Source organism: Peromyscus californicus, unplaced genomic scaffold (assembly GCF_007827085.1).
Source record: "Peromyscus californicus insignis strain IS unplaced genomic scaffold, ASM782708v3 Scaffold_9__1_contigs__length_137607984, whole genome shotgun sequence".
NCBI classification, from domain to species: domain Eukaryota; kingdom Metazoa; phylum Chordata; class Mammalia; order Rodentia; family Cricetidae; genus Peromyscus; species Peromyscus californicus.
In genome coordinates, this window is record NW_026294617.1 from 21,645,615 (window position 1) to 21,658,772 (window position 13,158).

At 37.0% G+C, this 13,158-nt stretch overlaps 1 protein-coding gene across 2 annotated transcripts in view; it reads left to right on the plus strand.

The window, feature by feature from the left end:
* Hspa4l (heat shock protein family A (Hsp70) member 4 like) overlaps nt 1-10,586 on the plus strand; it is a 45,283-nt gene extending 34,697 nt beyond the window's left edge. For both annotated transcript variants that reach the window (XM_052729931.1, XM_052729930.1), the window contains 5 exons: nt 1,727-1,852; nt 2,128-2,235; nt 2,826-2,945; nt 6,149-6,310; nt 9,317-10,586. In XM_052729931.1, coding sequence (XP_052585891.1) covers nt 1,727-1,852; nt 2,128-2,235; nt 2,826-2,945; nt 6,149-6,310; nt 9,317-9,505 — 705 coding nt within the window. In that variant the 3' untranslated portion in view covers nt 9,506-10,586. The remainder of the gene's footprint in view (nt 1-1,726; nt 1,853-2,127; nt 2,236-2,825; nt 2,946-6,148; nt 6,311-9,316) is intronic.
* The last annotated feature ends 2,572 nt before the right edge of the window (nt 10,587-13,158 follow it).

A 13,158-nucleotide genomic window follows, 5' to 3' on the forward strand; every position in this document is an offset into this window, starting at 1 on the left:
TCCAAAGGAACAAACCATAGGAAACCATAGTAGGTTTATGTGTAAAATGAGACTTACATTAATTTTTTAAATGTCTCTTTTTAAATCTAGGCCATTGTATCACAGATTGTCAAGGGATCCTTATATTTAGAAAACTGGTGCTTTTAAGTGAAAATTTTGTTCAAGAATTATACTTTCATTCTTTCTTTGCTTTTGATCCTAATAGTTCTTGCTAACATCTTCCATGTTCTCAAAACAAAGATAATTCATAGGTCCTGGGAAGGGTTATAGCTTACAGATGAAAAAACTGAAGCCTGTGTACAGTATGCCCCAAGTCAGACAAGAACCTTCATATTTGGATTCAGGTGGTTGATTTCCAAAGGTCAGCATCACAACTACTGTTAATATATCCCTGACCAAGGGTAGTGCATCATGTATGGAAGAAGATACTGCATGTGAGTTACAATAGATCTTAATCACAGCCTTGTGGAATTAGACAATTTAGGGTAATAAAACTCAGAGTAGATGACTTTTGCTATCCCCAAGTAATAAATGGAGATGCTGGAATTTGAACATGTATAGATGTATTCAAAAGCTGTTACTGAGGTGTAAGTCACATACCATATAATTCATTCACTCAAAGCATACAAGTCAGTGGTTTAGGAATATATTAATACTTTTTAAAATTTGACATCTTTTTTTTTTTTTTTTTTTGGTTTTTCGAGACAGGGTTTCTCTGTGTAGCTTTGTGCCTTTCCTGGAACTCACTCTGTAGACCAGGCTGGCTTCGAACTCACAGAGATCCGCCGGCCTCTGCCTCCCGAGTGCTGGGATTAAAGGCATGTGCCACCACCGCCCGGCAAAATTTGACATCTTAAAACCATTTTTAAGTGTACAGTGTTAGTATTTATCACATTTGGTACTATATAACAGTCACCACTATTTCCAAAGCTTTCAGCTATTCCAAATGGAAATGCTGTAGCATGGAATTAAAACTTTCCACTTCTTCTTTCTCCCAGTTCTCATTGAACACTCTTCTGTTTTCTGTCTCCTAAGAGTCTGCCTTGTTTAGACAGCTCACATAAATTTCATCAGACAATGCTTGTCCTTTTCTACCTGGATTGTTTTACTAGGTATGATCTCAGGGTTCACTCATACATAGAACTTCCTTTCTAAGCCTCATAGTTCTGTTGTATGTGTACATATATCCTTTATCCATTCATCAGTTAATGGGTGCTTCAGTTTATGCTTCTGGTGCTAATTAATAATGGCTCACTAAACGCTGGCATACAAATATCTGTGGAGTGTCTAATTTCCATTCATTTAGGTATATACTCAGTAGTAGAACTGCTAGGTTTGAGGGAAGTCATTATTCTGCATTTATTTATTTGGTTGGTTGGTTGGTTGGTTGTTTGATACAGGGTCTTACTATGTAGCTCTGGCTGGCCTCAAACTCAGAGATTTGCCTGTCTTTGCCTCCCAAGTGCTGGAATTAAAGGCATATGCCACTACACCCAGCTTATATTTATTTATTTTTGAGGGACCTTCACACTGTTCCTGTGGTCCAAAGCTGTAGAATGTTTTATTCTCACCAGTACCCCAGGAGTTCAGTTTCTCTACAGCATCAAAGAGTCTTATCTGTTGTTGTTTTTATATGCACCTCTTAGAAGGTATGAAGTGGTATCATGATTTTGACAAGCAGTTCTCTAACCCATATTTATATGATAATATGAAACTTTTTGAATAGGGGAAGATGATAATGCAGGATAAGTTAGAGAAAGAAAGAAATGATGCTAAAAATGCTGTTGAAGAATACGTCTATGATTTCAGAGACAAACTGGGCACTGTCTACGAAAAGTTCATCACTCCAGAAGTAAGTCTGAAATTGTAAGAACTATATTGAATGTTTATTTGAATGTTTATTTGACTATCCTAGTTAGAATTATGTTTTTTTAAAAAATTCATCAAATTTGTTATTGTTAATTTTTCTTGATGGTTCTTAGTTTTTTTTTCAAGTTGAAGGATAGTGAAATACATGTTTATGAATAAGGTCAGAAGAATATGGTACTGAAATTAAAAGCATCTCTTTCTTCAAATACTTTTATTTCTAAGGCATTTGTAATTAATGTCTCTTAAATGTATAACTAGGACATGAATAAACTATCTGCATTATTGGAAGACACAGAAAATTGGCTTTATGAAGAAGGAGAGGACCAACCTAAACAAATTTATGTGGATAAGCTTCAGGAGCTAAAGGTTAGTAAATTGCTTTAAGTAATAGGTGAATATTAATGTTTGAAACATTTTAGTCTTGTAAAAATTATGATGCAAAAGCATTGTTATTTAGTTTGGTTAATTTTGCAGGGCATGGTGGTGCATGCCTTTAATCTCAGCATTTGGGAGGCAGAAGCTGGTAGATCTCTGTGAGTTTGAGGCCAGCCTGGTGTACATACATAGTGATTTCCAAGACAGCCAGAGCTACACAGAGAAACCATGTATCAAAAATAAAATTTGAAAACAAGTTTTAAATTTGTGAATTCCATATGCAGCAGAGTAGTCCTTACTTTCTTTTTCAAATGATTCTACAGAGTTTTAGCACCTTGCTTTGAAAGGATTGACAGTTTGGATTAGATTTTGGGGTTTGGAAAGGGTCAAGAGGTAAATTTTTAGATAAAAGAAGGGTTAAAATAGGATAAGGGCCACTGGAATACATTTGTTTGTGGGAAAATAGAAAGGACATATTTTTGTCTAGCTATTGTCTTTGCCTATTTATCATCCTGTAAGGGAGAAATAAATGTATTCTGTTAGAACTATTCATTCTTTTTCAATGTTTCTTACATTAATAGAAATATGGCCAGCCCATTCAAATGAAGTATGTGGAGCATGAAGAGAGGCCCAAAGCTTTAAACGACTTGGGCAAAAAGATTCAGCTTGTCCTGAAAGTGATAGAAGCACACAGAAACAAGGTATGGGGCTAGGACAGCAGCTGCAGAAGAGGAAGGGTGTGTGGTGCCTGGAGAAGTCCTCAGCTCCAAAGAGACCGAGCACACCAAACTTACAGCCTTGTAGTGAAGAATTACTGCAGAGAACTCCAGGACTTTTCTAATCTGAGGCTTTCACCTTTTAGATTTCCCTGAAGCCATGCTTTAAATTGTTCCAGTGACTAAGTCCATTGCTTTCCTTTTGTGTGTTTATTACATGAAAAAAAAGGGTCTTCCTTGACAGACTGTATTAATTGTTGTTAATCTTTTATCTGTCATTCATCCATAATCTCCTTTTGTTCTTTGTACACACCCAAACCTCTCTTAACTCTTCACTGTTCTGAAGCTTCAGGTAGGGTAATATACATCATGTGTCCATTTGGATGGAACAGTAAGTAACCAGTCAGGCCTAGCAGACTGTTGAAGAAATTATTGGTTTATACCTTAGTTTTCCATGTGTCTGTTCACCTCTTCGTTGCTGTTGTCATATTGCAGTAGACCAGTAGATACAGCCCTGTTTCAGAAAACTCAAGAGAAACAGGCCATCTTGTTGAAGTTGTCCCATGAGGTCAGGTTTACTGGTCACTACTTATATACGCAGTTATCTCCCACATTTGATCATTGATGTTAACACTGCATCTGTATACAGGAGAGAGCAACATCAGAACCATTCAGGCATGGCATCATCCCAAAAGTTTAGATTCTAGCACTTAGTAAATCTTAAGCACTGTGAGTGAGTTGTCTCACACAGTTCTCACCAGGGTATTTATTACCTATGAACAACGAATCCTGCTGTCACAGTTCACCTATGAGAAGATCTGGATGTTCAAGCAACTTGTTGGATTACACAGCTAGTAATGATAGGAGTCAGGAGTCAAACTCAAGTAGCTGCTGTCAGTACTTATACAGCCTCTCAGTGTCTATACAGCTTTCCAATAAAGAATGAGGCAGACAAAATACCGAGCATATTTCAAATCTGGTATAGTTCCTGGCATGGTTGGTGCTCCTCTGACTTTAGTGGTGGTCTTGAGTGTGGGTTTAAGATACCATGCAAAGGAAACTAAGACTTTACTTTTGATTAGGCATGTGAGTTCTAATTACGTGCCAGGATGTTTTGCGTGTCCTGGACTTTAGCAAACAGAAATACTGGGCCTGTTTGGTTTTATTTGCTTCAGTTGGAAAATAAAGTGCTAATAAAGGGGAAAATGGAGAAAATAAAGGACCTCCAGGAGCTCTGTCTTGGCAGACCAAGGAGAGATCTATGTATCAGAAGAAAATTAAGGGAAGCCAGGGCTCAGAATGTATGGAGAAGAAATGGTCTTGAAAACAGAAACTGGGGAGCTGTAAGATGACTTCGTGCATAAAAGCCACAGAGCCTGATGACCTAAGGTTAATCCTAAAGTCACACTGATAGAAGGAAAGACCTGACTCCTGTTGGTTGCCCTCTGACCCTTAAATATGCCTCACTCCCTAACACACACACCCTTGGGGGAACATACAAAAGAAACATTAAAGCTGGTGTGACTTAAATCTGGGGAGGGGACAGATGCCTGATCACAGAAGGCCTCATCTGAGCTGTTGTGGAAGTTTAAGATTCTAGTACAGGTAGCTTGGAGGTTTTAGAGCATAGAATCAATTATGACTTGACCTAGTTTATGAAGAATCTAGTAGTAGACTGGTTAAGATGTTAGAACATAACAGTCAAGAAATGATGGAAGCTCAAACCTGATGATGATGGACCATCTTGTTTAAAAGGTAGAAGTATAACAGGCTGAAATTACTCCAAAGATTTTGATATGAATTGGTTGCATTTTTAAATATATTGACATGGAGAAAACTTCAAAACGTAGGTGGTGATTTAATGAGGAGTTTATTAAATAGTAGTAGTAGAGATTTCAGACTTTACAAATAGCCTCAAGTTGGTTAGAGTTGAGAGTTCCGCAAACAGTTCCAGGCTACAGATAATTTTTACAAGGCATGTATATTGATTAATTCAAATAACTAGCAAAGAAAACTTAATCCATGAGGTAGTGATAAATTGAATAAAATGTAGCAGCCTAGAAGCCAAGTCCAATGTGATGATGTATAATTTGTAATCTTACAAAGAAAACTGGAAAAGCTTAACAGTTTAGAAAATGGCATCCCCATGGTTCCCCTTTCTAACTTTGGAGTTTAATCAATGCTGAAGAAGCTAAGGCAGCAGAGCAGGACAAGCCCTGCTTTGGCTAGATTAGAACCTGTCTCAAAAAACTTGAAGGAAAATAAATTCAGTAAAAGAATTTTGTTTTGTTTTGTTTTTTAAAAAAAACCTTTAATTAGCATATACAGTGTTATGTTTCATTATGGCATTTTCAAAGGAAATTTGTTTGGGCTGATCCCCCTTTACCCTAATTCCTACATCCATGTACCCTTCACCACCTTCTGCTTTCATGTCATGTGTGTCCTATAGCCCTCTTCTCCTTCCTCAACACCTCTTTTTTCCTTGTTCACTCTGTATTTTCTATGTAATCCATACTCTTTACCAGGAAATCCTCTTGCTGGTATGTTATGTTGCTACTGATTTCTGCTCTGCTGGCTGCTGATGTAGACTGTGATTTCTTAGAGGTTTCCCAGATGGAGAAGCTGCATCTGTGGTTTTTGGACAGGATTTCATTGTCCTTTCTTTCTCTCTCTCTCTTTCTTCTTTCTTTCTTTCTTTCTTTCTTTCTTTCTTTCTTTCTTTCTTTCTTTCTCTCTCTCTCTCTCTCTCTCTCTCTCTCTCTCTCTCTCTTTTTCTTCTTTCTTTTTTTTTCTTTTTCTTTTTCTTTTTTTTTTTTTTTTGGTCAAGAATGCACCACCTAGTTTTATGGTTTGTTCAGAATTTTCTTTCTCCCTCACTATATACCTGTGCACCTACTTTCTCCTTATTCTGTATAAATCCTACTCTTGCCCAATGCAGGGCCTCTACTGATGGTTCTTCTCCAAAGCTGACCTCTTCTGGGAGTCCTTTGCAAGTCTGCACTGTTTTTATAGTTTTTCCTAGTCTCTTCAGCTTGTATTATCTTATATGTGGCATCTTTACATTAATATACATGAAGTGTGTAATAAGTAAGAACTTGAATGTTTTAAGGAGAAATTATCAATAAGCCATTACTTAGGAAAAACTAGTTACTTCTCTTTCTTTTACAATTTTATTACTTTTTTAATAGGATGAAAGGTATGATCATTTGGATCCTGCTGAAATGGAAAAAGCTGAAAAGTACATCAGTGACTCCATGAATTGGCTGAACAGTAAGATGAATGCACAGAACAAATTAAGTCTTACTCAAGATCCTGTGGTAAAAGTATCAGAAATAGTTGCAAAGTCAAAGGTAAGAAACCAAAATTCTCTTTTAGAAACCATGTTTATGATGTGTGTGAAAGGACACAATGAATGTGTGGACACATGTGCCATGGCTCTCAGGAGATCAGAGGACAACTTTGTGCTGATTGGTTCTTGGCCTCCACTTTTATGCTCCACTTTTATGTGGGTGTCCAGGATAGAACTCAGGTTCCCAGGCTTGTCTTGCAGGTACTCTTCCCTGATGAGCCATCTCACTAGATAAAATTTCCTTTTTAATAGTTTAAGCACTAAAACAACTTTAGGGACTGAAAAACTAATGGGTGTCACACTGAGAAGTAATCAACTTGCAAAAGAACAGAGAAGCGACATTTAAGGCCAGTCTTTGTTTGCTTTGCTGACTTCAACAATTCTAGGTATGAGGGACTTTCTACTTCCTTTTGAAACTTGCTAGACATTGCTGGCTTTTTAGTTCCAAGAGCAGTACAGAATGAAGTACAGTAATGTGGCCAACATAAGTATCCAGATTCCTTGAGACCTCGGATATCTTTATTGCAATAGGTCTATCTTTGAAATGTGAAATCTTCCACTGTGAAATCCTGTTTTTAATTTTATATAATCTCAGATAAACTTTGAAATTTAATAAACATTGATAATAAAAATGTCAAAAGCTATAAAAAAAGATCATGAAAAACATGGCACCAAAACGATGCAAAGATGGACATAAGTGAAAACACTGGATTGGGGGCTGACCAAGAAGAGATGCGCACTCAGTCGCTAAGAATGCAGGTGATTTTGTCTCCATCGTTTGCTGTGTTTGCATTTCTAATCTGTGCTATAGTTGGAAGGACATGAAGCAGTGAGTACTCTCCCCTGACCAATTTAAATCTGTACAACTTTTCCTGAGACATTGTGTCAGAATATGTAATATACACATATATGTAGACATTTGAAGTGAGTGTGTGACTGTTAGCCAAAAATCACAATTCTAGAAATTACTACAAAAATTCTAGGAATTACTACTATATATGTAATATAGCTATCAAATAATGATGTTATAGTTATACGATTTTACAACATATTGAGTAAAAATGTTTACAAACCCCTAATAAAATCACATTTGTAGGCATACGACACAGCTCTCACTTCAAAAGAAATAAGGACATAATTTATTGTGAGTGATTGGACCATGAACACAGACACAGGTTGCTCTGAATAACATTTCATCATGGAAGTGGTTTCATAAACTTAGTTTCTGAAAAGTAAGTCATAAGTCAAGACACTTGTCAAATACATTTGTCAGGGTCAAAGTTAGAGAAGTTACAGCAGCAGAAAATTCCATTCCAGGTTTCAGACACTATCTGATGACACTGTTGGCTTTGGGGATGGTGGAAGCTAGTCCATTCCAAATGTTTATCTGAGACCTGGAAAGATATGAGGGCAGACATTAATGGGGGCCTAAAGGTATCCCATAATTTTAGCTCTAGATCAGCACTTCAACTCTCCACAGTCACAGCATTCTAATTAGTCAGCTAGCCTGCAGAATCTCAATGTAGAGAGGGCATTTTTCTAGGAACTTCAATATACACAGTGTAAGTGTGTGTGTGTATGTGTGTGTGTGTGTGTTAAGAGTGTTAACATCTAGAAGGATGTGTACTGAAGTATTAATATTAAAAGATTCCTTTGTTAGATATTTTTTTGTACATGATATTCCTCTTTTTTTTAAAGCAGGTACTATATAATTAGATAAAGTAAAAAAGTTTTTAGTTCTGTTTTGTCAAGAAGCTTGTAAGTACTTCGCTGTAAATCAGATAAGGTTTCTCCCTGAGCGGTCACTTTCTGTCATAAGATCTTATCTCAACCCCTAGGAGAGTCTGGAAAAACTTTAAAATTTCATCACTTGAAGTAAGAATCTCTCATTTCTGTGTAAAAAGCAAGGAGAGAGAAAATGCCTAAAAGCAAATTGCCCATCAAGTCTTACCAAAGTGACTGCCCAAAAGTGAGCTGAACAGGGTGACACCAACAGATATGCCAAGGTGGAGGGAAAAGTCCATGAGCCCCTCAACACTACCCAGAGAACTACAGGCCACTAAGGAAGGCTGAGAGCAAGCGGAATAGTCTTCCCCGGGGAAAAGCACACCAATTGCTTATTCAATACCAAGTGGTCAGTCTTGAAAACATATATAAGTAACATTATACAGACTGACGAGCTTATATTTAGGATTATATATGTGTGTACATATATATATATATATATGCATAAAATAACAATGAAAAAAGAGGCCATGAATTTGAAAGAGAGCAAGGAGGTTTTATAGGAGAGTATGGAGAAAGGAAAGGGAAGGGGGAAATGTAATTATATTATAATCTCAAAAATGCAAAAAAAAATTTATACACAAATTGCATAAAACTTTAAATTACACTTACTTTTTTATTTTTTGTCCTTCAGCTATTTTCATAAAAATACTATGTACATTTATCTCGTTCTGTTATTTATTTATTTATTTTGGTTTTTCGAGACAGGATTTCTCTGTGTAGTTTTGGTACCTGTCCTGGATCTCGCTCTGTAGACCAGGCTGGCCTTGAACTCACAGAGATCCACCGGCCTCTGCCTCCTGAGTGCACCACCACTGTCCAGCCCTGGTTCTGTTTATTAAAATTGTTTTCATATAAATGTTTAGAAATGTGTTGACATAATTCTCAAAACATCTGACATATAAAGAATTAAAAATTATGTGCAATAGCCAGGTGGTGGTGGCGCTTGCCTTTAATCCCAACACTCAGGAGGCAGAGGCAAGCAGATCTCTGAGTTCAAAGCCAGCCTGTCTGCAAAGTGAGTTCCAGTACACCTAGAGCTACACAGAGAAACCCTGTCTTGAAAAGCCAAAATAAAAAAATAAAAAGTACAGTAATAAAAATGTTAAATACGTAGAACTATTTAAATGTATGAGGACACACATTTTAAGAGGTTGGAGAGTACTGTCAAACATCTTAAGTGTTTTGCGTAATATTTGGCATGACTTGTTTCTGTCTTCAGGAACTGGATAATTTCTGTAACCCCATCGTTTATAAGCCCAAACCAAAAGTAGAAGTTCCTGAAGACAAAGCAAAAGCTAACAGTGAACACAATGGACCAATGGATGGACAGAGTGGTACAGAGACCAACCCAGATCCAGCAAAAGGCAGCTCACAGCACACTGAGTCTGGAGAGATGGACGTGGACTAAATTTCATGTACTTCCAACAGTGGGATAACTACAGGGTCCATTCACCCTTTACACCCGGTACACACAACATATGTTCAGTTGTTCTTAACTACTTTGGTCATTTGTTTTTTGGAGTAGTTTTGAAAAGTATCTGTATTGAGTGCACTGTTGATGCCCATTGCTGCTGTGAAGCTTTAGCTGAATATAGATGTACAAATGAGTTTGAGCTCTCCTCACATACTTTGTGTCAGTATGCAGGACTGCTATGTACTCGGAATCCATCTCCCTTAGTCACAGCTTGTACTTGCATAGCCCTCAGCTCCTCTATGCAGGAAGGGATACTGCATTGCTCTTTGGTTGCAGAGACGGGCTTGAATACATTGTTATTGTGAAAACAAATTGAATTTCATGTGGTTTAGAGCCACCAGCACTGACCTTTTCCTAGTTTCCATATTGTTATCATTTAAATATTAAAACAAATGAGAGGTTCTGACATACTAGTCCATCTCACTGGCGCGCCTCAAGAACTCCAGTCTTGTTATCACATAAATGAACTTAATGAGTCAGAAACAGTGCACAGTTTGACATTCAGATGACACCAGCATTTGCTGCTTTTGTTAGTAGAATGGATTGATGTTTTCTCAGAGTAACTTTTCACTTGAAACTGTTGATTTACTTGTCCTAAAGACCAGCTGCTGCTACACCAACTCTAAGCCTATACCTTCATGTTTTGGGGAAGCACTGTTGACCTGTTCAGATGTGCATCTGGGTTGCTGACAGGCTTAGTTCAGTTTTTATAGTTGTGTTGGTTTTCTTAATTGATTTGTGTTAATAATACCTTAATCTGGGTTAGGGAGAAATTTCACACTGCATTGCATTATATATACCTATCACTGATTTAATGTTCCAATGTAGATAGGCACTATTAAATAAGCAGTAATTCCTGAAAAGGAGTACCTGTACAATAAGTCTTAGAAAATGATGCTTGTAATAAACATAACTGTGTTACATCAGTAGGTAAAATACATAATGTTACATAGTGTAATATGATATGATGTGATTAAATTATAGTTCCTGCTGTTAAATTGCCTTTTGAAACTTGGCTCCAGGTTTGGTGCTTCTTAAATGGGAAAAGGCACAGTGTACTTCAGCTATATTAAGGACCTGGTCTGTGGTTTATCACTAGACTTGTTCACACCATTCAGTTCTATCCTGAGGCTTGGAACTGTTTATTTAACCATGGGGAGGGCTAGAGTGATGTTTCAATCTTCAAGGGAAAAATGCAAGAAAAAATGCATAGACCTTTGTGTTCCTAATGCCAGTTAACTGAAGATAACTTCAGTTATAATTTTCGAAGGCTCTTTTCCCAAAGCTAAATCTTTATATTAAACACAATACTGACTTTTCTTAAGTAGTTAAAGACTGAGAGTATACTATCTTCAGGGATAGTCATTTCTCAAATGAGTTCTCTAATAGAGATTTTGTTCCTACAATGTAGTTTGCACTGAAAGGAGAGTGTAGGAGGGTGGGTGGTCATTTTGCAGGAATTTTTATTCAGCTTTTGGGGGGATATCATCCCTTTTTATTAAGAAAACCATATAGTCACAGCATATTTTAAATGTCTATATCTTTTATTAAAGTGAAATAATTAGATCCAATAAATGAAGAAATACATTTTTAAGTAGCTATCAGTTACTTTTCATTTGTATGGTGAATATATACATAGGTCCATTTTAAATAAATCATGGTTGTGAAGGGATATGTGACTACACAGAGATCTTAGAGCTGCTTCTTGGTTAATACTCGCACTCACTCAGTAAGGAGCTGTTCCTCAGAAACATGTTGGAGTGGCAGAAACGTCTCTCCCTGCACCTGAGTGTCCAGCAGAGCCTCACATTTTCCATCCTGCTCTTCAGTCACTTTGAGTAGTTTAGTCTTTTAGTCAGATAAAACACATTTTTGTAATTATATCATGTCTCATTTAACAAGTTAAATATATCCAAATAAAATCTGTATACTTTTCTAACTAATTTGATATGAATGTTAAAAAAATAAAAACAAAACCCTATGCTATTTATGGAATTTAAAGGAAGGAAAATGCATTCTCCTTAGTTTTGAATAGACAGTATGATTCAACTCATCTGTAATATATATTGAATTAGGTAATTCTAGATACAAGAGTTTTCCAAACAAAAAGGTGCAGTTTTAAAGAATAAATAGCAAAGCAATGTTACCATTCATCAAACTATTAAAAAAGGAGTAGGAACTAAAAGTTTCTTAGTATGGTTTAATTCTGAAAGTACAAGTTAGCTTCCTTTAAGAAACCAACCCTTAAGTCAGGCAGTGGTGGTGCACGCCTTTAGTCCCAACAGAAGCAGGTGGATCTCTGAGTTTGAGGACAGCCTGGTCTACAAAGCAACTTCCAGGACAGCCAGAGCCACACTGAGCCACACAGAGAAACCCTGTGTAATCTCCATCCCCCACAAAAGAAATCAACCCTTAATAACCAATTATACTGTGTTTATACAAAGACTGTTAAATGGTACAAAATGAATCATGTGCAAGGCAAGTTGCAAGCACCCAGGAGTGCTTTGTCTTCAGGAGTGTGAGCTCATGGCCAGGCTGGGCTACACTGACATCCTACCTCAGAAAACAAATTTGCTTTGATTCTTTAGCAGTGTACAGAATCCTCAAACTCTAAAAAGCTAGAAACATTATATCAAATAGCTCAGATACTGGAATAACAGGTGTCAATTTTAAAACAGTAACCAGGTATTTGTTGTGAATGAATGAACTTTATTTGTGTGGGGGAGGGCAAGTTTTAGTGTGTTTGTATTTCCTAACCAGACATCTTTAAATTGTGGAACTCAGTAATCAGTTTAAAGACAGTATTAAGCCAGTCATGGTGGCAAAGGCCTTTTATCCTAGCACTCCTGAGACAGAAACAGACTGACCTCTGAGTTCAGGCCAGCCAGGTCTACAGAGTGAGCTCGACTAGACTTTGTAATTGGACTCAGCCAATGCTACATAGTGAGATCCTATCTCAAAACAAACAAACAAACAAAAACAAAAGCCAATTAGCACCCCTGTGACTTGTGAGAAATCCACCTGAAAAAGTGAGAGACCTTGACAAAGTGACTAGATCAGTGTGACCTAAAATAGGTAAAGCCATTGTTCAATTCTTATGCATTTGAAATGTAATGGAGACCCTTGAAACAATTCCAGAAGGAATCCCCCTGTGGTTTTGATAGCCAGAGGTTGGTAACTCTGACAAATTAAGTCCTTTGTACTAACTTTATGTAATAGGTCTGGGGGCAGCTCTTGGGTAGAGGGACTCACTAACATTCTTTGCCTTTTAATTCTCTTAATCCTTCTCAAACTGTTCCACTCCCTGGTGACTAAGCATTCAAATATATGAGCCTGTGGGAGCCATTATCATTCAAACAATCAAACATGGCTAAATTCTTACTTACATTAAAGAGTAAAGGGGCATCTAGAATATTAAAAATGTTGAAAATCAAACTGCTTCAAAGGAAAGTTGAAAACTGAAATCCCAGTAGAAATGGTCAGCATTTTACAGCTGCAAAGGCGTCCTCGACTTCTGGATCTTTAAGGATGCATCTAGCATATTATTAGAGGAAATAGTAACGGAAAAGGCATATTCATCAAAATAT